The 25,999-nt window shown below is 42.2% G+C and overlaps 2 protein-coding genes across 5 annotated transcripts in view; one reads left to right on the top strand and one right to left on the bottom strand.

Moving 5' to 3' along the window:
- Positions 1 to 24,800, top strand: part of HVCN1 (hydrogen voltage gated channel 1) — a 51,411-nt gene extending 26,611 nt beyond the window's left edge. The window contains exons 5-6 of one of the 2 annotated variants that reach the window (XM_056536099.1): positions 12,402 to 12,514; positions 24,446 to 24,800. In XM_056536099.1, coding sequence (XP_056392074.1) covers positions 12,402 to 12,514; positions 24,446 to 24,526 — 194 coding nt within the window. In that variant the 3' untranslated portion in view covers positions 24,527 to 24,800. The remainder of the gene's footprint in view (positions 1 to 12,401; positions 12,515 to 24,445) is intronic. The other variant, XM_056536089.1, reaches the window with a different exon arrangement.
- The window catches only part of TCTN1 (tectonic family member 1), an 80,457-nt gene continuing 79,166 nt past the window's right edge, over positions 24,709 to 25,999 (bottom strand). For all 3 annotated transcript variants that reach the window (XM_056536073.1, XM_056536064.1, XM_056536054.1), the window contains one exon: positions 24,709 to 24,843. The gene's annotated coding sequence lies outside the window, so the exon portion shown is untranslated. The remainder of the gene's footprint in view (positions 24,844 to 25,999) is intronic.

The following is a 25,999-nucleotide window of genomic DNA, read 5'->3' as shown; positions in this document are numbered from 1 at the left end:
GGAAGTTTGTTGCCCGGAGAGTTTTCGCAGACATCTGTTTTCCTTCCTCTTCAGGGGTTCATCTTCCAGGCGACATTACATCTCCAGGTTACTTGTCGGTCTCTACGGTATCTGGGATGCCCCCCTTTTCAGGGTGTTTGCAGCCCCTTTCTTCCTTCGGGGTCCATGTCCTCCCGAGTTGGAGGGCGTTCAGGTTATTCGCTTTACTCCAGTATAGCTATTTTCACCTTCTGGGTGCTCATGGTGGGGCCCCTGGGACAGGGGCTTTTGGGTCTGCAGCCGTTCAGGTCTTTGTTCTCATGCACCAGACCTCTCCGGAGCAGATTTTCATCTTTATATTTTCCTGTGTTTTCTTGTCTGTCTATTTGACCCGGGTGTCTTGGGTCTCTATAGAGGATGGCCCCTTCCCTTGGCTTCCTAGTCCATCTCCTTGGACGGGAGATTTTCTGGGCCTAGTGTGTCTCCGCCGGACGGGCTCGTCCGCAAGCTTTGTGAACACGTGAGTTCAGTGTCTGTACTGATTCCTTTTCTCTGGTGGTTGTTTTTCCCACCATAGGGGACTGCTTTGGTACGTCCCATCAGTTAGGTGTCCCCCAATGAAGAGCGACCGAGAAAAGGAGTTTTTTTTATTTTTTGTACTCGCCGTAAAACCTTTGTTGCAGCTTTCATTGGGGGACTCCGCACCCACCCATTTCTTCGTCTTTTTTTTTCCCGGACTATTTTTGCCAGTTCTTGGGTTGTTTCTCCGGGACTCCTTTCTAAGGCCCTTCGGAAGTATGTCTTTGTTTGCTTCTCCTACTTCTTTGTGACCAAACTGATTTGCCTCACTGCAGGTGGGTGGTTATATCCTGCCGGGGATATATATATATCCCCTTAAGGACCCATGACGTAGCGGTATGTCATGAGTCCGCTCCCGTTCTATAATGCGGGGCTACGGCGTGGCCCTGCATCATAGCGGGTCGGGCCCAGCCCTTAACAATGGCCGGGACCCGTGGCTAATAGCACGCGGCACTGATCGCAGTGCCACGCGCTATTAACCCTTTAGACGCAGCATTCAAAGTTGAACGCCGCGTCTATAGTGAAAGTAAACTAATGCTGGTTAGCTCAGGGAGCTGTTAGGGATCGCTGAGATGAAATCGTGGCATCCCGAACAGCTTACAGGACAGCCGAATGACTTCTCAGTGCCTGAGATCCAGGCATGAGCAGTCAAGCGGCAGAATCATTGATCAATGGTTTCCTATGAGAAACCATTGAACAATGTAAAAGGTCAGTGTGTGCAGTGTTATAGCCCCTTATGGGAGCTATAACACTGCAAAAAAAGTGAATAAAGATCATTTAACACCTTCCCTAATAAAAGTTTGAATCGCCCCTTTTCCCATTAAAAAAAAAAAAAAAATTGTGTAAATAAAAACAAACGTGGTATCTGCGCATGCAGAAATGTCTGAATTACCAAAATATTTCGTTAATCTGCACGGTCAATGGCGTACGAGCAAAAAAATTCAAAAGTCCAAATAAGTGCATTTTTGGTCACTTTTAACCCCTTCCCGCTATTGGACGTATGCATACGTCCAGGCGAATTACACGTTCGCGCAAATGGACGTATGCATACGTCCAAGCGATCTCCTGCTCTGCCGCGGGCAGCGCAGGAGATCGCGGGTGGGACTCGGCTGTCAATCACAGCCGGAGTCCCACCGCAGCTGCCGGGGCCGCGATCGCGCCGGTCCCGGCAGCATTAACCCCATAGATGCCGTGATCAGTTCTGATCACGGCATCTACGGTGTTTGCAGGGGGAGCGCGGCGCCGCGATAAAATAAGGGGGATCGGGGGTGTCCAAGACACCCTCGATCCTCCTTTGAAGAGATAGGAGTGAGGTGGCAGGGTTGCCACCCCTCCTATCCCTGCTATTGATCGGCGGAGCGGCCGACCAATAGCAGACTGGGGGCGGGGGGGTTAAAGTTCAGTTCCCCCCGCTATGCCCACCCATCGGTGTCCGGGCACAGCGGGGGGAACCATGTAATAGCGGCGGCGGTCACCTACCCGGCGGCGGCGGCTGTGATTACGGCGGCGGTGGAGGTAAGTATGACGCCGCGTGTCCAGAGTCTGTTGCCTAGCAACATCTGCAGGGCGACAGTTTAGAGAGTGGTCTCTAAACTGTCTCCCTCCAGATGTTGCAAAACTACAACTCCCACCATGCCTTGACAGCTGTTTGCTGTGTTGGCATGCTGGGAGTTGTAGTTTTGCAAGATTTAGAGGGGTTCAGGCTGGAGATCACTGACAGTGGTCTCTAAACTGTAGCCCTCCAGATATTACAAAACTACAACTCCCAGCATGCCCAGACAGCAGTTTGCTGTCTTAGCATGCTGAGATTTGTAGTTTTGCAACATCTGGAGGGCCACAGTTTAGAGACCACTGTCAGTGATCTCCAGCCTGAACCCCTCTAAATCTTGCAAAACTACAACTCCCAGCATTCAGGAACAGCAAATGGCTGTCTCGGCATGCTGGGAGTTGTACTTGCGTGCCTCCAGCTGTTGCATAACTACATCTCCCAGCATTCCCTTTGGCAATCAGTACATGCTGAGAGTTGTAGTTCTGCAACAGCTGGAGGTACACTGGTTGGGAAATACCGAGTTAGGTAATAGGTTCTATTACCTAACTCAGTATTTTCCAACCAGTGTGCCTCCAGCTGTTGCAAAACTACAACTCCCAGCATGCACGTTCTGTCAGTGCATGCTGGGAGTTGTAGTTCCCCCCCCCCCCCCCCCCCCCCCCCCCCTCCCATGTGAATGTACAGGTTACATTCACACTGGCGACGGATTACAGTGAGTTCCCTGCTTCAAGTTTGAGCTGCAGCCGCAGCTCAAACTCCTAGCGGGAGACTCAGTGTAATCCGCCGTCAGTGTGAATGTAACCTAAAAACACTACACTACACTAACATAAAATAAAGAGTAAAACACTACATATACACACGTACACTGCCCCTTCCCCCCCCAATAAAAATGAAAAACGTATCCTACAGCAGTGTTTCCAAAACGGAGCCTCCAGCTGTTGCAAAACAAAAACTACCAGCATTTCCGGACAGCCATTGACTGTCCAAGCATGCTGGGAGTTTAGCAACAGCTGGAGGCACCCTGTTTGAGAATCACTGGTGTAGAATACCCCTATGTCCACCCCTATGCAAATCCCTAATTTAGGCCTCAAATGCACATGGCGCTCTCTCATTTCGGAGCCCTGGCGTATTTCAAGGCAACAGTTTAGGGCCACATATGGGGTATTTCCGTACTCGGGAGAAATTGCCTAACAAATTTTGGGGGGCTTTTTCTCCTTTTACCCCTTATGAAAAGGTAAAGTTGGGGTCTACACCAGCATGTTAGTGTAAAAAAACAAACATTTTTGTACACTAACATACTGGTGTTGCCCCATACTTTAAAATTTCACAAGCGGTAAAAGAAGAAAAGCCTCCAAAATTTGTAACGCAATTTCTCCTGAGGACGGAGATACCCCATATGTGGGCGCAAAGTGTTCTGGGGGCGCACAACAAGGCTCAGAAGGGAGAGTGCACCATGTAAATTTGAGGTCTAAATTGGTGATTTGCACAGGGGTGGCTGATTTTACAGCGGTTCTGACATAAGTGCAAAACAATAAATACTCACATGTGACCCCATTTTGGAAACTACACCCCTCACGGAATGTAACAAGGGGTACAGTGAGCATTTACACCCCACAGATGTCTGACAGATCTTTGAAACAGGGGTCTGTGAAAATGAAAAATTAAATTTTTAATTTGCACAGCCCACTGTTCCAAAGATCCGTCAAATGCCAGTGGGGTGTAAATTCTCCCTGCACCCCTTATTACCTTCCGTGAGGGGTGTAGTTTTAAAAATGGGGTCACATGTGGGGGGGTCCACTGTTCTGGCACCACGGGGGGGCTTTGGAAATGCACATGGCCAAATTCTCTCTCCAAAAGCTCAATGATGCTCCTTCTCTTCTGAGCATTGTAGTTCGCCCCCAGTGCACTTCACGTCCACTTATTGGGTATTTCCATACTCGGAAGAGATGGGGTTACAAATTTTGGGGGGTATTTTCTGCTATTATCCCTTGTAAAAATGTAAAATTTGGGGGAAAACAAGCATTTTAGTGTGAAAAAAAAAAAAAAAAAATTTTTTATTTTTTTTTTACATATGCAAAAGTCGTGAAACACCTGTGGGGTATTAAGGTTCACTTTACCCCTTGTTACGTTCCCCAAGGGGTCTAGTTTCCAAAATGGTATGCCATGTGGTTTTTTTTTCTGTCCTGGCACCATAGGTGCTTCCTAAATGCGGCATGCCCCCAGAGCAAAATTTGCTTCCAAAAAGCCAAATGTGACTCCTTCTCTTCTGAGACCTGTAGTGCGCCAGCAGAGCACTTTTCATCCCCATATTGGGTGTTTTCTGAATCGGGAGAAATTGGGCTTCAAATTTTGGGGGGTATTTTCTGCGATTACCTTTTTTAAAAATGTAAAATTTTTGCTAAACCAAGCATTTTTGGTAAAAAAAATAAATTTTTTTTTTACATATGCAAAAGTCGTGAAACACCTGTGGGGTATTAAGGTTCACTTTATCCCTTGTTACGTTCCTAAAGGAGTCTAGTTTCCAAAATGGTATGCCATGTCGTTTTTTTTTTTTTTTTGCTGTCCTGGCACCATAGGGGCTTCCTAAATGCGACATGCCCCCCGAGCAAAATTTGCTCTCAAAAAGCCAAATATGACTCCTTCTCTTCTGAGCATTGTAGTTCGCCCGTAATGCACTTCAGGTCAACTTATGGGGTACCTCCATACTCAGAAGAGATGGGGTTACAAATTCTGGGGGGTATTTTCTGCTATTAACCCTTGCAAAAAATGTGAAATTTGGGGGAAACACACATTTTAGTGAAAAATTGTTTTTTTTTTTTTACATATGCAAAAGTCATGAAACACCTGTGGGGTATTAAGGCTCACTTAATTCCTTGTTACGTTCCTCAAGGGGTCTAGTTTCCAAAATGGTATGCCATGTTTTTTTTTTTTTTTGCTGTTTTGGCACCATAGGGGCTTCCTAAATGCAACATGCCCCCAAAAAACCATTTCAGAAAAACGTACTCTCCAAAATCCCCTTGTCGCTCCTTCGCTTCTGAGCCCTCTACTGCGCCCGCCGAACAATTTACATAGAGATATGAGGTATGTGCTTACTCGAGAGAAATTGGGCTACAAATTCAAGTATAAATTTTATCCTTTTACCCCTTGTAAAAATTCAAAAATTGGGTCTACAAGAACATGCAAGTGTAAAAAATAAAGATTTTGAATTTTCTCCTTCACTTTGCTGCTTTTCCTGTGAAACACCTAAAGGGTTAAAACGCTTACTGAATGTCATTTTGAATACTTTGGGGGTGTAGTTTTTATAATGGGGTCTTTTATGGGGTATTTCTAATATGAAGACCTTTCAAATCCACTTCAAACCTGAACTGGTCCATGAAAAATAGCGAGTTTGAAAATTTTGTGAAAAATTGTAAAATTGCTGCTGAACTTTGAAGCCCTCTGGTGTCTTCCAAAAGTAAAAACTCATAAATTTTATGATGAAAATATAAAGTAGACATATTGTATGTGAATCCCAAAAAAAAATATTTGAAGCTCTGTTTGTAAGGAAAATGGATATTCCAAAGTTAGAAAAATGCAAAATTTTCAATTTTTTCATCAAATTTTGGGATTTTTCACCAAGAAAGGATGCAAGTTACCACAAAAATTTACCACTATGTTAAAGTAGAATATGTCACGAAAAAACAATCTCGGAATCAGATTGATAAGTAAAAGCATTCCAGAGTTATTAATGTTTAAAGTGACAGTGGTCAGATGTGCAAAAAAGGGCTGCGTCCTAGTTGTGAAAATGGGCTGTGTCCTTAAGGGGTTAATATCATGAAAAAATGAATAAAATCTAAGTATTATCAATGCAAAAAAATGGTACCGCTAAAAACTTCAGATCATGATGCAAAAAATTAGCCCTCGTACCGCCCCATACGCAGAAAAATAAAATTATAGGGGTCAGAAGATGACAATTTTAAACGTATAAATTTTCTTGCATGTAGTTTATGATTTTTTTTTCCAGAAGTACAAAATCAAACCTACATAAGTAGGGTATCATTTTAATAGTATGGACCTACAGAATAAAGAGGTGTCCTGTTTACCGAAAAATTTACTGTGTAGGAACGGGAGCCCCCAAAAGTTACAAAATGGTTTTGTCTCACAATGATTTATTTTATTTCGTTTTGCTGTACATTTTTGGGTAAAATGACCGATGTCCTTACAAAGTAGAATTGGTGACGCAAAAAATAAGCAATCATATTGATTTTTAGGTGCATAATTGAAAGTTATGATTTTTTTTTTTTTAAAGGAAAGGAGGGAAAAAACGAAAATGCAAAAAAAAAACCGGAAAATCCCCAGGTCCTTAAGGGGTTAAGAGTTATCATTCTTCTGGTACAACTAAATGGATTTCCATGCAAAACTACTCTTGGCGTCTATGTAGACTACGCAGTTCAGAGGTGAGCCCCTCCCCTCTGAGGGAGGGACTCTCTTCTGAAATGCATTATCCTTATTTTATTCACTTTGCATTCCTTTCTTTTTGTTTTATTCACTTTGCATTCCCCTTTGGTTTACCACAACCTGTCCTCTCTGGATTGGATTTTATTTTGCTGGCAGCACAGTAGCAGCGCCTCTTCAGTAAGGTCGTTTTTTTTTTTTTTTCTTTTTATGTTTCCCAGCCCACCCCCCCCCCCCCCCCCCCCCCCACACATCAAACATGTAGAGATAAGAAATGGAGCAACTCGCCAATAATCTTCTCCAGTAGAACTTTTTATTTTTTTAAAAAATTTCATTGCATGAATAGGGATGGAGTGCAGGAGCATGGAAGGAGCGGATGTGCGGATGTCTGCCATTAACCCCTCAGATGCCGTGATCAGTACAGATCAAGGTATCTGTGGCAGTGCGCATGTTAAAATAGATGATCGGATCGCCTGCAGCTCCCGCAGGGATCGATCATCTGTAATGGCGGACGGAGATCCCCTCACCTGCCTCCGTCCGTCTCCCGGCGTCTCCTGCTCTGGTCCGAGATCGAGCAGACCAGAGCAGAAGATCACCGATCACTGATAATTCTTATCAGTGCTATGCCCTAAACAGTATTAGCAATCGAATGATTGCTATAGCTAGTCCCCTATGGGGACATAAAAAGTGTGTTTAAAAAATGTAAAAATAAGAAATTTATTTTTGAAAAATCCCCTCCCCTAACAAAAAAATTGTCCTTTTTTTTTTACCTCCAAAAGGCGTAACCACTTTTGTTTTTGTTTTTTTTTATAAATAAACAAACATATATTGTATCGCTGCGTGCGTAAATGTCCGAACTATCAAAATATAGGCCCTCATTTACTATTGTACTATATTTTTTTTTTTTTTTTTGTTGCATCTTTGTCTGCGACATGTTGCAAACCATCGTGCGACACACTGCGACAAAATTTCCCGAAAGACCCGATTTGGATTCTACAGAACCCGAAAAAGGGGTGTAACCCCACATTTCTGAGCTTTCCAACCTATTTATTAAGCTTTTCAACCCGAATTTGGATAATTATTGTGGCTTTTTTCCCTACAACTCGGGAGTAGGAAAATAATTTTTTGAGCATTTTTTCATGTTTTGAACATTTAGAATGTCAAACACCCAAATGTTGCTTTAAACCAAAACATTTATTACATTGTTCCTTTTTTTTTCCTTACTTTAAAAAAAAGTGCAAAATTGAAACGCTCATATACAATATACGTAACGGATCATTGCGTTTTTTAACAATATTTTACAACTTAACAATATTACACAAAATATGATGATACGCGGATGATGCAGATTAACACACTACATACCTTCTGGAAAATGGTGCAGCGTTTCGTGAGATATCTTGATATATTGTGCCATGTAAATCACAGGCTTGGGGCTCAGTGGGACTCAGTGACGTCACTATAGCCAGCCGGCCTGCTAATGAATAATCATGCCTGCCTCCTGTCATGTCTGCTGGGGGGAGAACGCAGTTTCCTTGATAATTCAGCAGACCTAACAGGAGGCTATAGTGACGTCACCGTGTCACACTGAGCCAAATGCCTGTGATTTACATCTAACAAAAAATATATTGGTGGAACCGCTGCACTGTTTGTCTGCCGATAATTAGCGTTATTATCAGTATCACCCGCACTCCAAGTCTGTGTAACACATGTAGTGCGCATGATGCTAATGACAGATTTCCCTAAGTACCCTGGCTGTGTTAACGTACTCGGACTTCTGTGGTTCATTAGGGGTTAATGGCCTCAAAGTTAATGTATTGGATAATAAAAGTTAACTGGCAATCAGAAGGGTGGAACAAATAGGTGTAAAAGTTTTGGCAAAATTTTTTGGCAAAAAACACAATTTTGGAAAACAAGAACAAAAAAAAACAAACAAAAAAGGTGCGCTGGGATAGGCCGAAACGTAAAATACATTTAAAATTCAAAATCTAAACCACAAATCTAGAGGGGGGGACGGACCATATAGTAATCGAATAGCCCAAAAATTTTGCACAACATAATCACCCTGCCCCCCCCCCCCAAAAAAAAATAAAAAAATAACTGAGGGCCGTAATGTTAATGATCCTGAACGGCGTAAACATAAAAAAGGCCAAAAAATGCAGCTTTTTAGGCACATTTTATTCCCCAAAAAATTTATAAATTTTATATATGCAAAGTACAGATGACGGCGCAAAAAAAATTAGCCCTCATACCGCCCTATATATGGAAAAAGTTATAGGTGGTCAAAATAGGGCGATTTTTAGATTAGTGATTTTATTATTTTTTTTTCCCCTTGCGGTATAAAAGTATCTAGCCATGGGTATCATTTTAACCGTATTGACCCACAGAATAAAGAATACATGTCATTTTTACTGTAAAGTGTACAGTGTCAAAACGAAACCCTCCAATGTGCAAAATTGTGGTTTTCATCTAAATTTCCTCCCTAAAAATTAAATTTTCTGGGTTCGCCGTACATTTTATGGTAAAATGAGAGGTTTCATTACAAAGTACAATTGGTCACGCAAAAAACAAGCCCTTATATGGGTCTGTAAATGGAAATAGAAGAGTTTTATGGATTTTAGAAACTGAGGAGGAAAAAACAAAATCTCAACAATGAAATTGGCCTGATCCTTAACCCCTTAAAGGGGTACTTCCCACCCCCAAAGGATAGGGGATAAGATGTCAGATCGCTGGGATCCCCGGGATCGCCGCTGCGGCACCCCGCTGTCATTACTACACAGAGCGAGTTCGCTCTGTGCGTAATGAAGGGGGCGATACAGGGGAGGGAGCAGCCTGACGTCATGGCTCCGCCCCTTGTGACATCACGACCCACTCCCTTAATGCAAGTCTATGGCAGGGGGCGTAACGATGCTCCGGCCCCTGTATTGCCCGTCATTACGCGCAGAGCGAACTCGCTTTGTGCAGTAATGATAGCGCTGTGCCGCAGCGGTGGGACCCCGGCGATCTGACATCTTATCCCCTATCCTTTGGATAGGGGATAAGATGTCTAGGGGCGGAGTACCCCTTTAAGGACCCAGACAATTTTCAATGTAGGACCCGGCCATTTCTTGCACATCTGACCACTGTCACTTTAAGCATTAATAACTCTGGGATGCTTTTACCTTTCATTCTGATTCCGAGATTTGGTTTTTTTTTCGTGACCTATTCTACTTTGTTAGTGGTAAAATGTTGTCGATACTTGCATCATTTCTTGGTGAAAGATTCCAAAATTTGATGAGAAAATTTAAAATGTAGCTTTTTATTTATTTTATTTTTTTTTTACTTTTTGAAGCTCTCTGCTTATAAGGAAAATGAATATTCCAAATTTATATATTGATTCACATATACAATATGTCTACTTTATGTTTCCATCATAAAGTTGCCATGTTTTTACTTTTGGAAGACACCAGAGGGCTTCAAAGTTCAGCAGTAATTTTCCAATTTTTCACTAAATATTCAAAATCTGAATTTTTCAGGGACCACTTCAGTTTTGAAGTGGATTTGAAGGGCCTTCTTATTAGAAATACCCCATAAATGACTCCATTATAAAAACTGCAACCCTCAAAGTATTCATGACCTTCAAAAAGTTTAACCCTTTAGGTGTTTCACAGGAATAGCAGCAAATTGAAGGAGAAAAATTCAAAATCATTTATTTTTTTTTTTTTTTTTACACTGGCATGTTCTTGTAGACACAGTTTTTGAATTTTTACAAGGGATAAAAGGAGAGAAATCTTCCTAAAATGTGTAACTTAATTTCTCTCGACTAAGGAAATACCTCATGTGTATGTAAAGTGCTCTGTGGGTGCACTAGAGGGCTCAGAAGGGAAGGAGCGACAGTGGGATTTTGGAGAGTGAGTTTTTCTGAAATGGTTTTTGGGGGGCATGTCACATTTAGGAAGCCCCTATGGTTCCAGAACAGCAAAAAAGAAAAGAAAAAACACTGCATACTATTTTGGAAACTACCCCCCTCAAGGAACATAACAAGGGGTCCAGTGAGCCTTAACACCCCACAGGTGTTTGACTTTTTGTTTAAAGTTGGATGTGTAAATGATTTTAAAAAAAAAAATGCTAGTTTTCACCCAAATTTTTAATTTTTAAAAGGTAATAGGAGAAAATGCCCCCCAAAATTTGTAACCCCATTTCTTCTGAGTATGGAAATACCCCATGTGTGGACATCAAGTGCTCTGCTGGCGCACCACAATGCTCAGAAGAGGAGGAGCTCCATTGAGCTTTTGGAAAGAATTTGTTTGGAATGGAAGTCAGGGGCCATGTGCACTTACAAAGCCCCCCCCCCCCCCTGTGGTGCCAGAACAGGGGACCTTCCCCCACATGTGACCCCATTTTGAAAACTACGCCCCTCACAGAATTTAATAAGGGGTGCAGTGAGGATTTACTCCCCACTGGCATTTGAAAGATCTTTTGAACAGTGGGCTGTGCAAATGTAAAATAACATTTTTCATTTTCACGGACCACTGTTCCAAAAATCTGTCAGACACGTGGGGTGTAAATGCTCACTGTACCCCTTATTACATTACATGAGGGGTGTAGTTTCCAAAATGGGGTCACATGGGGGGGGGTCCATTGTTCTGGCACTATGGGGGGGATTTGTAAATACACCTGGCCTTCAATTCCGAACAAATTTTCTCTTCAAAAGCCCAATGGCGCTCCTTCTCTTCTGAGCATTGTAGTGCGCCAGGAGAGCACTTTACATCCACATATGAAAAGTGAAAATAAAAAAAAAAATTTGGGTAACGCCAGCATTTTTTGGGAAATTAATATTATTATTTTCTTATTTTCCCATCCAACTTTAATGAGAATTCTTCAAACACCTGTGGGGTGTTAAGGCTCACTATACCCCTTGTTACATTCCGTGGGGGTGTAGTTTCCAAAATGGGGTCACATTTGGGTATTTTTTTTTTTTGTGTGTTTTTTCAGAACCGCTGTAAAATCAGCCACCCCTGTGCAAATCACAAAGGCCTCAAATGTACATAGTGCACTCTCACTCCTGAGCCTTGTTGTGCGTCCGCAGAGCATTTTACGGCCACATATGGGGTATTTCCTTACTCAGGAGAAATTGTGTTACAAATTTTGTTTTTTGTTTTTCCTTTTACTGCTTGTGAAAATAAAAAGTATGGGGCCACACCAGCATGTTAGTGTAAATTTTATTTTTCTACACTAACAGGACCCCAACTTTTCCTTTTCATAAGGGGTAAAAGGAGAAAACTTTTTAGTGCAATTTCTCCCGAGTACGGAAATACCCCCTATGTGGACTTAAACTGTTTCCTTGAAATATGACAGGGCTCCAAAGTGAGAGCGCCATGCGTATTTGAGGACCAAATTAGGGATTGCATAGGGGTGTACATTAGGGATCAACCGATATCGTGTTTTTTTTTTTTTTTGTTTTTTTTTAGGGCCGATAGTTACTCTGTGGAGGTTAGGGCCGATATACCGGAATATCGGTATAAGTTATCGGCTAAGTTAACGGCTCCAGGTTTGCTTTTTGCCTCATATAATGCACAATCACCATCACTAGTCCTAAAGTGCCATCTGTTTCATTACTGTAGCTGCATCATGTGATTAACACTGACCATCAGACCTCTAGAGCACATAATGTGGCACAGGAGTTAGTTTCCACGCCTTCTCTCTGCAAAGATTGAGGCTTATTGGAAAACCTAGGCAGCATTAGAAAATAAAATGTGGAAATAGAAATCGATATGGCTGGAAAAACATCCTGTCACGTCAGCAAAAAAGTACAATAGCCTATGCACTATAAAGGCTATAAATTTTATTTATATATATATATATATTTTTTTTTTTTAAGGTGTGATTTTGTCTGTGAAGAGCCGAGCAGAAGAAAAGATCCACAAGTTAAAGGAGAAACAGGAGACCTTACTTGCCAGAGTCTCCGAACTGGAGCAACAATGTACCCAACAGGTATTTTCTTTCTCCATGTTTAATGAAACAATTAAATTAACACAATAGATTAGTGGTAAAACTGGCAGTGTGCAATGAAAGTCCTATGAGATGAGTAGAAATTCGTAACACAGAGAATCCATATGCCATGCATTTAAGTTAGCATGGCATGCAACCACTCTGGTGCTCCCTTCCCATTCGTGGGTGGATGTGTGCTTATTGATTTGCATGTAATTTTACTGTATATCCAGGGCACAGTTCCCTATAGTAAGTTGTTCGAAAGCCACGTAAAGAAAGAGAAAATATATAAAATTTAGACATGTATAGACTTTAAATCCTCTTTAAAAAGAAAAAAAGCCAATAAATACTATAATGCATTGCATACACAGCATTACAGAATATTACTTATTACAACTTCCTGGAATCTCTCACCCCTGCTACTATTTTTTTTTTTATTTCTATTTATTCCAACAGTTGAATGTAAGTACGGGAATTCACATTTTTAACAAAACCTACATTTTAGTGTAGACTGTTGCTTATAGTGTACAGATACGACAGGTTAGAATCACAGGCAAAATGTAACTCCTCCAAAGATCCTGCAGGTATTTACACCTTGCAGTGTGTCTATGAAACTGAGCTATGCAGGTCATCTATTGAGGTGTAAATTCCTGTGTAAGTTAGCGTTTCCTACTGTAACTGAATATTTTATATAGCTGCCTGGCAACCAGTCAAGGTGAATAACTTTTCTTGTATTTTACATGCAATTGTGTGTAATTTTTTCGTTTAAAAAAAATTAAGTACTTGAGCACTCTATAAAATGGAAGCACAACTAGGAAAAGCATAAGAGAACTCCATGGAAAACTACCCTTCTCCTCTTAGGCCGGGTTCCCACTAAAATCAGTCAGCGCTGGGACTGTGCAGACATTGCCATCCTTTATAGACTGCAATGTCTATGGAGCAAATTACGCTAGAACATTGAGCAGGTTCAATGTTCCTGAGGAATTTTTTGATCAGAATTTCCTGAGGAATTTTTTGATCAGAATTTCCTGTCAAATTCAGAACAGAGAATACCGCAGTGTTAATGGGTTCACAGAAAACTGATTCACCTACAAGGGGGGGGGGGGGAGGAGGAGGGAAAGTATTTAGTCAGCCACCAATTGTGCAAGTTCTGAGCCCTCTAATTTTCATCATAGGTACGCTTCAATTATGCTAGACAGAATGGGGGGGGGAATACAGGAAATCACATTGCAGGATTTCGAATTAGTTGGTATTTTCCTCGGTAAAATAAGTATTTGGTCACCTACAAACAAGCAAGACTTATGGCTATCACAGACCTGTAACTTCTTTAGGAGTCATCTCTGTCCTCCACTCTACCTGTATTAATGGCACCTGTTTGAACTTATCAGTATAAAAGACACCTGTCCACAACCTCAAACAGTTACTCCAAACTACACTATGGTCAAGACCAAACAGCTGTCGAAGGACACCAGAAACAAAATTGCAGACCTGCACCAGGCTGAGAAGACTGAATCTGCAATAGGCAAGCAGCTTGGTGTGAAGAAATCAACTGTGGGAGCAATTATTAGAAAATGGAAGACCTAAAAGACCACTGATAATCTCCCTTGATCTGGGGCTCTCCTTGTGATAATTTTGACACCATGGGGTGAGATCTTACGAAGGTTGAGCAAAAATCCCAGAACCACACGGGGGGGGGGGGGGAACAAAGTGAATGACCTGCAGAGAGCTGGGACCAAAATAACAAAGGCTACCATAAGTAACACACTACGTGGCCAGGGACTCAAATCGTGCAGTGCCAGACGTGTCCCCCTGCTTAAGCCAGTACATGTCCGGACCCGTCTGAAGTTTGCTAGAGAGCATTTGAATGATCCAGAAGCGTATTGGGAGAATGTCATATGGTCAGATAATACCAAAGTAGAACTTTTTGGTAAAAACTCATCTCGTCGTGTTTGGAGGAGAAAGAATGCTGAGTTGCATCCAAAGAACACCATACCTACTGTGAGGCATGGGGGTGGAAACCTTATGCTTTGGGGCTGTTTTTTTTCTGCTAAGGGACCAGGACAACTGATCCATGTAAAGGAAAGAATAAATGGGGCCATGTATCGTGAGATTGAGTGAAAACCTCCTTCCATCAGCAAAGGCATTGAAGATGAAACGTTGCTGGGTCTTTGCAGCATGACAATGATCCCACACACACCACCCAGGCAACGGAGTGGCTTCATAAGAAGCATTTCAAGGTCCTGGCGTGGCCTAGCCAGTCTCTAGATCTCAACCCCATAGAAAACCTTTGGAGGGAGTTGAAAGTCTGTGTTGCCCAGCGACAGCCCCAAAACATCACTGCTCTAGAGGAGATCTGCATGGAGGCATGGGCCAAAATACCAGCAACAGTGTGTGAAAACCTTGTGAGGACTTATAGAAAAACGTTTGACCTGTCATTGCCAACAAAGGGTACATAACAAAGTATTGAGGTGAACTTTTGTTATTGACCAAATACTTATTTCCCACCATAATTTGCAAATTCTTAAAAAAAAAAAATCAGACAGGGATGTCTCACATAGTTGAGGTATACCTATGATGAAAATTACAGGCCTCTCATCTTAAGTGGGAGAACTTGCACAATTGGTGGCTGACTAAATGCTAATTTTCCCCACTGTACATACAGTGACCCCTCCCAACCTACGATGGCCCCGACATACGATGGCCTCTCAGAGGCCATCGCATGTTGAAGGCGGCATCAACATACGATGCTTTTGTATGTAGGGGCCATAGCAGACTGCTTCAGCTGTCACCGGATAGCCGTTTACGGTGGTCCGCTGATGATCACTTACCTGTCCTGGGGGCTCCGGCGCGTCCTCTTCGGGATCCCCTGCATCGCCGGCGCTCTCCATCATCATCACGTCGCTGCGCACGCCGTCCAGTCATCCAATAGGAGCGGCGTGCGTACCAGTGGTCTTCAACCTGCGGATCTCCAGATAAACTACAACTCCCAGCATGCCCGGACAGCCGTTGGCTCAATATACGATGGTTTCAACAAACTATGGTCCATTTGGAATGGATTACCATCGTATGTTGAGGGACCACTGTATTAAGCTTTATGCAGCTGAATTTCTGACAAATTCCTGAGCGGAATTCCAGTTGTGAACACTGCCTTACTGTAGTTGTTGGAGCAGGTAGCAAAAAAGTGCCATGGGATCTGTGCTCTCAGTATGGGTGAAAGGGGGAGGTGGGGGGGGTATATTTACAGCACCAAAACACAGTGAGTGCAATAGGGGATATTTATCAAAATCTGTGTAGCGGAAGTTTCAGTAACCAATACCAACCAATAAGATTGCTTTTATTTTTCAGAGAACCTTTTGAAAATGAAATAAGCAAATCTGACTGGTTGCCCTTCCTCTGCACAAGTTTTGATAAATCTCCACCAATGTGTGTGTATAGAGCAGATTTCTAGAGCTTTTTCAATGTAAGGCCACATTCACAAAGAAGCACTTCAGTCAGTATTTTCATATTATAAATTAAATACATATAAATATTTCTTCCTATTTGTATCCTTTTTGTTTTGGCTTACAAACTAAACATACGGATCAGAATTGTGCTGTGTGGAAGTGGCCTAAAAATCTAGCAATCGGATGTTTATTGGTCAATGTTAGCAGAAATTCTAAATGAAGAAGTCTATAGCCCCCTGCAACAACAAGGATGTAAAGTTACTCCTAAATATATCCTCTCAACCCCCCCCCCCAAACTGATGGATCTAGATCTGTCTAGGATCTGTGTGGCAGCAATAGCTAATCTTACGCCAGACAGAGTTGTAATCTTTCCCTAGTCGTACGCAAATCAATAGTAAAATGTCCAATAGACAGATTTGAAACAGCAACACGTCGAGCGATCTTTTGTTTTATCCTACGCAGCTTCCTGTGTCGAACCCGTGATTCCTGAATTTGTTGGAGACTCAGGAATCAAGATTGACATCATTGGGTTTACTGAAAGACTTTTTTTTTTTACTTATTTCAGTGACAACTTTGTCAATCTGATGGTTGAGCAGACTAACCTGTACGGCCAACAGTTTGTTGCTGCAAACCCGGCCTTACTTTTGGCTAGGCCCAGTGGCTGGTTCCCAGTCGATGCAGCCAAAATTAGGACATTTTGGGGCCTTGTGCTGCATATGGGCCTAGTCAAAAAAAATGTCTGGCAATATTGGTGTGGGGATTGCCTGTATAAAATCAGGCCGGTCATCAATCCTTTCGGGGCAAAATTTTGGGAGGCCTATGTCCCTGGAAGGGAGGTCGCTATTGATGAGTCATCAGCTTCCGGCAATACATCCCAACCAAGCGAGCGCGATATGGTGTGAAGATGGATAAACTGCGAGAGTACCTCAGGGTACACTTGCAAGTTTATGGTGTATGAGGAACAAGCTTTCCGTATTGAACCCCCAGAATGTCCCCCCCCACTCTGGGTGTTAGCGGGAAAATCGTTTGGGGCCTTTTGCACCCATTGCTAGATAAAGGTTACCACCTTTTACGTGGACAAATTTTATACCAGCATTCCTCTCTTCACATCCCTCGCTGCCAGATCCACGTCCACTTGTGGGACAGTCCGGAAGAATCAAAGAGGCCTTCCTTCCTATCCCCTGGGGTGAGTCCCATGCCCTTACCCATGAAAACCTGTTGCTGGTCAGGTATAAGGACAAGAGGGATGTCCTCTTATGCTTACCACAATTCATGGGAATGGCAGCACCCCTGTCCCTGTGCGAGGTACCGTGGGACCGATCCTCAAGCCTGATTGTATTCTGGACTACAATCTGTATGTGGGGGGAGTTGATCTTTCTAATAAAGTCCTCAAGCCATTTAATGCCATGCGGAAAACTCTGGTATGGTACAAAAAAGTTGCGGTCTACATGGTACATGTTGCCATTTATTTTTTTTGTACTGTACCAGTACGCTGGCAACACAAGGACATACCTGCAGTTCCAAGAGGAAGTTCTAAAGCCCTGCTCTTTGGTGGTCACCAAAGAGCATGTCAGAGCACCTCTGGAACTGTGGGCCCCCGATCGTCCCCGGCCAACACTTTCCAGTTTAGGTCCCCCACACTGGAAAGAAGGGACAATTCCAGGAAAAAAAAAATGCAGAGTTTGTCACAAGAGGGGGATTTGGAAGGACACCACCACTCAATGCTACACTTGCGGGCCTCTGCATTAAGGATTGCTTCAGGGAATATCCCACTCCCATGGAGTTCAACATTTTTAATCCTTTCATCTGATTTAAATTCCCCAGAATTCGACTCCAATGTACCAGTCCAGAGTACATTGTCTTCCAAATTTAAAGGGGTACTCTGGCCCTGAGACAGCTTATCCCCTATCCAAAGGATAGGGGATAAGATGTCTCACTGCTGGGTTCACGGTCGTCATGCCCCCTCCCATAGACTTACATAGCAATACTCCTGCCCCATGGTCCCCACCAGGCTGTTTGTGAGCTGGCACCACGGCGTGCACCTCAAACAGATGGGTTGTGAATACAAGGTTGCGGGGGTCCCCAGCGGTGAGACATCTTATCCCTATCCTTTGGAGTAACCCTTTAAACCCCCCCCCCCCCCCCAAAAAAAAACAGCATTGCTGGGGAGGGGGATTTAGGAAACGCCTGTGCTTTCAAATGGTCTTCTTTACCCCTATACCCATTCCCCAGGGTGGGTACTTTCTGTAATGGTGTCACATGTGGGTGTTCCATTTTTTTATTTTCCTCTGACTGTATGTAACCGTCAGCTACTAATATGCCATAGGCCTCAAATGCAAACAGACCTCTATGACTTCTGAGCCTTGTTGTACGCCCTCCCAGCATGTTACCATATATGTGGATGTATTTCCATAGTCAGGGGAAAAAGCCCTCCCAAATCTGCAACCCAATTTCTCCCATTACCCCTTTTGATGCCAATCACGATAATTCTGACATTGTTTTTTTGTCACAAGTTGTCCTTCATGTACATCGTAAAAGTAAGCCGATATCATTTGTAGTTTTTTTTTTTTATAATGCAGAAAATCATGACATTTTTACAAAAAATTACGATTTTTTGCTATTTTAACACTAATAGGGTGCAAATATTTATACATACTGACCAAATAGTTTATGAAACTTATACTTTCAGATGTCTACTTTATTTTGACATTTTTTTTGTTTTTAATTAACATTTTAAATTAGTTAGAAGCCTAACAATTTAACTTGAAATTTTGAAAATTTGAAAAGTACATCTTTTTTGTGTGCTATGCAAGGTTTGCAGAAATTAAAAGGTAGTAGAACATAGGAACACCCCCCCAAATGACCCCATTTTAAAAACTAGACCCCTTAAGGTATTCTCTAGGGGGTACAGTGAGTATTTTAACACCATAGTTTCTTGGCAGGAATTATTACAAAGTCAGTGTTAAAAATTCGAAATTTGCAATTTTTCACAAATGCATCATTTGGGGGGCATATTTTTTGTACATCACTTCTGATATTGAAAGAAATGCACCCTATATTTTATTTAGTTGCTTGTCCCATGTTCGGAAATACCCCCGCTTTGGCCATATATGGTTCCTTGCCCGTGTGGTAGGACTCAGAAGGAGAGGAGCGCCATTTGGCTTTCAGGGCAGAACAGTACCCCCACCCCCACAAGTGACCCCATTTATATACCGCACTCCTACAAGTTATTGGCTGCACCAGGGACCACTCTGATTAGTCCTTGGTCGGCTGGGGTTATAACGCGTATGTCTGTGACAGTTAAGGCTCCTGATGGATATATCCGCCATGTTGTGGGAATAAGCACCCGCTCATGGCGAATATATCCATCACTGCTGCGGCTGGGTAGCTCAGTGTGTCCGCTCATGACTGCTGGCGGGAAATCCGCCGCTATGAGTTGACACACAAAGCTACCCAGCCGCAGCAGGGAGCTCATTACCGTGACTGCTGCATAATGTGTAGGATCACATGGTGGACATCCGCAGCATATTACATGCTGTGGATGTCCGCCAATGCGATCCTACACATTATGCATTTTTTTTAATTAGATTCATTTAATAAATGTGTTTTTTTTATATATATATATAATTTATTTTTTTTTAACACTTATTTTATTTATTTATTTTTACACTTTTTAATGCTTTGGAATACTTAGTATTCCAAAGCATTGCAGTTATATGCTGCCTGCCAGTTTTCACTAGCAGGCAGCATATCAGGACGTGCCTCTGGCACGTCCTTTCAGGCAATACCCAGGGCAGACCTGGGGGGTCTTTGTAGGACCCCCGGCTGCCCAGGTATGCAGCAGCACCCCGCGATCGCGCTGCGGGGTGCTGCAGAGGAGACAGAGGGAGCCCCCTCCCTCTGTCAGAACTCCTTACAGCGCGCGGTCACTTCTGACCGTGGCTGTAAGGGTTAAACTGCCGGGAGTGAAGTGAACTTCACTCCCGGCAGTGCGGCAGGTCCTGGCCAGCCGCGGCCACACACAGCACCCCGCGATCGCGATGCGGGGTGCTGCAGGAGTGACACTTCCGACCGCGGCTGCAAGGGTTAAAACTGCCGGGACCAAAGTTTACTTCGGTCCTGGCAGTGCAGCAGGGTCCCGGCTGTGTGATACAGCCGAGTCCCTGCCGCGATCTCGTGGGTGCACTGGGCAGCACCCACGAGAATAATGGACGAGTATAGACGTCCAGGTGCAGGAACGGCCGTTATCGGGTTAAGTCCAAATTAAACCCAAAGTCGTCAAACACCTGTGAGCTGTTAAGGCTCACTATACCCCTTATTACATTGAGGGGTGGTGTTTCCAAAATAGCATGCCATGTGGGGTGTTTTTTCTTTTATGGCCCCCAAAAACCATGACTGCAAAATGTTTAAAAAAAATCCCAGTTGCTCTTTCCCTCTTGAGCCATTTTGTGAGCCCGCAGAGCACTTTGTCAACATGAGGTATTTCCATACTCGAGAGAGATTTTTCTCCTCCTCTTTGCTGCTATTCTTGTGAAACACCTAAAGGGTTAAACTTTCTGAATGTCATTTTGAATACTTTGAGGGGTGTAGTTTTATGGGGTATTTCTCACAGAAAGGCCACTTCAATTTATAGCAGCAATTTTCACAAAAATGTCAAAATCTGAAGTTTTCAGACCAGTTAAGTTTGAAGTCCTAAGGTCTTCAAAAAGTAAAAACATGTCAACTTTATAATGTCAACATAAAGTAGACATTGTATTTGTGAATCAATATATAATTTATTTGGTATGTCTATTTTCCTTACAAGCAGAGTTTCAAAATTAGAAAAATGCAAAATTTTCTAAATTTTCATGACATTTTGGGATTATTCACCAAGAAAGGATGCAAGTAAATACATTTGCATTAGAATGTCACGAAAACACAATCTCTGAATCAGAATGAAAGGTAAAAGCATCCCAGAGTTATTAACCCCTTAAGGACTCAGGGCGTACCTGTACGTCCTGAGTCCGCTCCCATTCTATAATGCGGGGCCACAGCGGGACCCGTGGCTAATAGCCCACAGCGCTGATCGCGGTGCCGCGTGCTATTAACCCTTTAAAAGCGGCGTTCAAAGTTGAGCGCAGTGTCTAAAGTGAAAGTAAAACGTTGCCGGTTAGCTCAGGGGGCTGTTTGGGATCGCTGTGGCAAAATCGCGGCATCCCGAACAGCTGTAGGACAGCAGGAGGGGTCCCCTTACCTGCCTCCTGGTGTCCGATCGCAGAATGACTGCTCTGTTCCTGAGATCCAGGCATGAGCAGTCAATCGGCAGAATCATAAATCAATGGTTTCCTATGAGAAACCATTGATCAATTTAAAAGATCAGTGTGTGCAGTGTTATAGTCCCCTATGGGAGCTATAACATTGCAAAAAAAAAATGAATAAAGATCAATAAACCCTTCCCTAATAAGTTTGAATTGCCCACCTTTTCCCAGATAAAAATAGACATATGTGATATCGTCACGTGCAGAAATGTCCGAATTATAAAAATATATTTTGTTAAACCGCACGGTTAATGGCGTACGCGCAAAAAAATTCCAAAAGTCAAAAATAGTGCATTTTTGGTCACTTTTTATGTCATGAAAAAATTTATAAAAGGCGATCAATAAGTCCTATCAATGCAAAAATTGTACCGCTAAAAACTTCAGATCACGGTGCAAAAAATGAGCCCTCATACCACCCCATACATAGAAAAATAAGTTATAGGGGTCAGAAGATTACCCTTTAAATGTGTAAATTTTCCTGCATGTACTTATGATTTTTTTTCCAGAAGTACGACAAAATCAAACCTATATAAGTAGGGTATCATTTTAATTGTATGGACCTACAGAATAAAGAGGGTCTTTTTTTAACGAAAAATGTACTGCATAGAAACGGAAGCCCCCAAAAGTTACAAATTTATTGCATTTATTTTTTTCAATTGTCATACAATTTTTTTTTCCAGTTTCACCGTTAATTTTTGAGTAAAATGACTGTCATTACAAAGTAGAATTGGCACCAAAAATAAGCCATCATATGGATTTTTATGTGGAAAATTGAAAGGGTTATGATTTTTTAAAGGTAAGGAGGAGGAAAAACCCTGAATCCTTAAGGGGTTAATATATAAAGTGACAGTGGTCAGATTAGCAAAAAAAGGGCTGCGTCCTTAAGGTGAAAATGAGCTACGTCCTTAAGGGGTTAAAGTGTACCTGTCGTCAACAAATTTTATATAATGTAAATAATAACATATGTATATTTGCAATATACATTGGTTAAAATGTGTATTTTTGGGTGAATAAATGCTGTCTCTGCAGTTCTTGCCTGTGTGTCTCTATGAGGAGACCAAATACAGGAAGGGAGGGTGGACAAGCAGGGATCTGTGCAGGCTCCTGACTTGTCAATCATCCTCATGTGTGAGCCCATAGCATCTCAGAGCCCCGCTTGTCCACCCTCCCTTCCTGTATTTGGTCTCCTCGGAGAGACACACAGGCAATAGCTGCAGGGACAAAAATACTTTGGTTTAAAAAAATAAAAAAAATGTAGATAATACCATTATGTATATTTGTAATATACATTAGTCATAGCCGTAAATGTTGACACCCCTATAATTTTTCAAGAAAATGAAGTATTTCTCACCAAAAAGTATTGCAGTAACACATTTTGCTATACACAGGTTTATTCCCTTTTGTGTGTATTGGAACTAAACCAAAAAGACGGGGGGAAAAAGCTAATTGGACATAATGTCCCACCAAAAATGGGCTGGACAAAATTATTGGCACCCTTTCAAAATTGTGGAAAAAAATAAGATTGTTTAAAACATGTGATGCTCCTTTAAACTCACCTGGGGCAAGTAACAGATGTGGGCAATATAAAAATCACACCTGAAAGCAAATAAAAAGGAGAGAAGTTCACCTTTCCATTGTGTCTGTGTTTGCCACACTAAGCATGGACAACAGAAAGAGGAGAAGAGAACTGTCTGAGGACTTGAGAACCAAAATTGTGGAAAAATATCAACAACCTCAAGGTTACAAGTCCATCTCCAGAGATCTAGATTTGCCTTTGTCCACAGTGCACAACATTATCAAGAAGTTTGCAACCCATGGCGCTGTAGCTAATCTCCCTGACCCCTCTCTCTTTCTCCAGCCTGACAGTCTGCAAATCACTGCACAGTAGTTTTTATGCATACATTTTCTCTCTGTTCCTAGTAAAGCTGGATGCTAATCAACATAGCTGTCACTGTGTGTCATTCAGCTTTCAGACTCCTGAAAGCTTTGGCTGTTCAAGCATGCTGGGAGTTGTAGTTTTGCATTGCAACAGCCGATGCTGCAATGTTTATAATGCACTGTGTTAAAGTAGTGTTGCCTTTAGCTGTTGCAAAATTACCGACAAAGGATGTGTGGGCATGCTTGGAGTTGTAGTGTTGCAAGAGCTGGAGGCACACAGCTGGACAATAAACAGCTCTAAAACTGAGTTTTACAAAGATTGTACCCCCCATCATGGGATTTGTAGTTTAGGAACAGCTGAAGGCAGTAGTGGTGCAATGGTGATCTCCTATACCGGATACCAACATGCTTTATGGCCAGTATCCTGCAAAATACAGAGTAGTTTGTCTGCATAAAGACATTTAACCCCTAGTGGCGGCTGTTTTCATTTTTTTTTTTTTTCTTGAAGTAAAATTAAAATTTTTATTTAAACCCTTAACGACAATGGACCTCTAAATCACGCGGATGTCCGCCATTAATCCCTCAGATGCCGTGATAAGTACAGATCACTGCCTCTGCGGCAGTGCAGTACTTTTAAATGGATGCGGCAGTGCAGTACTTTGGATGATCTGATCGCCCGTAATGCTGCCGCGGGGATCCGATCATCCAGCATGGCAGCCGGAGGTCCCCTCACCTGGCTCCGGCTGTCTCCTGGGGTCTTCTGCTCTGATCTGAGATCGAGCAGAAGATCACCGATAGCACTGAACAGTATTAGCAATCAAATGATTTGCTATAAATAGTCCCCCATTGGGGACTAAAGTCAGTTTTTCCCATTTTTACCCCCAAAAAAGCGTAAAAAAAATTCACATATTTGGTATCGCCGCCTGCGTAAAAGTCTGAACTATTAAAATATGTTAATTATCCCATACAGTGAACAACTTAAACAAAAATTTTGTACAAAATTGCTGCTTTGTCACATTGTATTCCCCCAAAAAAACATGAGCATATTATTTTAATGAGACCTTTCTGCATGCGGCCATACCAAATGTTTATTATTTTACACTTTCATTTTACTGAATTATAAACCCCCCCCCCCCCCCCCCCCCCAAAAAAAAAACTGCTGAACAGAATGTGTGACACTCACTCACATTTGTTTAATCAGGGGCGGTAGTTAAAGTATTTGCATTAATCTCAGCCTCACATACAGCCACTATTTTTGGTGTATTTGTTAATCCTGTCTAAAAGTTGAAGTTAAATTTATAAGTTTTATTTTTCAGGAGCAAGAGATATCAAGACTCCAAACACTATTACAGCACAACAACATATTTCCAGAGCCTTACAACCCAAACACAGCTTGAAGATAGCAAGTTATTTTCATCGCATATATCCATCTTGGAATATTTTTATATATGATGTTGGGTAAAAATGCAAAGAAACTTACAAATTGTTTGTTTGTTGTTTTTTTTTCTAAATGTTTAATCTCAATATAAAACATGTACATTTTAAATGTGATTTTTGCACACACAGAATTATGAAGTACTAAAAAAAATACTTAATGTATTATAATTATTGGACCATAATAAAGTATGATGGACCAGCCACCAAATGAAAGCTTCAAGTAGTCGTCTCACTTTCTTGACCTGAGAGCCTGGTAAGATTGATGTAGCAAATCAGTCTGAAAGAGAAGACATTTCTGTGAGTTTTTTTTTTTTTTGCTTTTGTTTAGTGCATTTTTTTCTGGCTATGTAAAGCAGAATAGGACACTGGTAAAGAATAATTTATGGGGCATTTTAGTTCTGGGTAGTGCCATCACATTGTTATCCTTATCCACATGACTGGGGAGCTCTAGCTGACTGCAGAGGTCAGAGCACTGTTGCCCTCTTGGTAGAGACCTGTAACTCCAGTCTCCTATTAGAATGGATTGGCGAGTAGCCAGTATCTGTTTTTTTTCCAAGTGCTTCAATAGAAAATACAAACACTGTACTAAGCTGTTTTTGCGGCTTCCATAGTATGTATGAGTATGAATGAAGCAGGGGCGCACATGCGCATCCTACCACTACGTTCTAAGGGGAGCCTGGGGTCCTTCTTCTTGAAATCGGGTGGGGCCCCAACAGCCACATCTGCAGTGATTAGTTAGTTATGCCCTATACTGTGAATGGGGGTGACAACTTAGAGTGGTTGTAGTAATTTAAAGGGTTACGTCACCTTGCAGATATGGTCAGTGCCTTTGTCAAAATTGAGGGAATGGAATCTTCTACCAAACTTGTTCTGGTCTCAAGACCCCCAACAGGTAATGTTTTCAGGATTTCCTTAGACTTTCACAGGTGATATAATTCTGGTCAGTGAATCAGGCATCAATCACCACAGTTATATCACCTGTGAAAGACTAGGGAAATCCTGAAAAGATGCCCTGTTGGGGGTACTTGAGAACCACGCTTGAGAAACACTACACTAGAGAATCAGCAGAGAAAGGCAATTGTACGAGGCAATGTTCAGATGGCAATGTTGGCACGGAAAATCTGTGTGGACGTTTCCCCTGAATGAGGAGCCCTGGCATGTTATGGACAGCTCGCAAATTCTACTGCATGAACACAGCCTAATTCTGTAGCTAGTCATTGTATGGAATACAATGGAATTGTATCAATATTTCTGCTACTTTATATATAACCAAAATTATCTCTTTATAAGCACAGTATGCATGGGGACATACAGATAAACAAAAATGGCAGAATTTGGTAGGGAAGGGATCTGACAGGCGAGACTGAAATCCTATCTATACAAGTGATTAAGCTCGGGACTTGTGATCCCCACTCGGACCAGATGACCCATCT

Source organism: Hyla sarda, chromosome 1, assembly GCF_029499605.1.
Source record: "Hyla sarda isolate aHylSar1 chromosome 1, aHylSar1.hap1, whole genome shotgun sequence".
In the NCBI taxonomy this organism is placed as follows: domain Eukaryota; kingdom Metazoa; phylum Chordata; class Amphibia; order Anura; family Hylidae; genus Hyla; species Hyla sarda.
The sequence above is the reverse complement of the archived record's forward strand: the minus strand, read 5'-3'. Positions and strand labels throughout refer to the sequence as shown.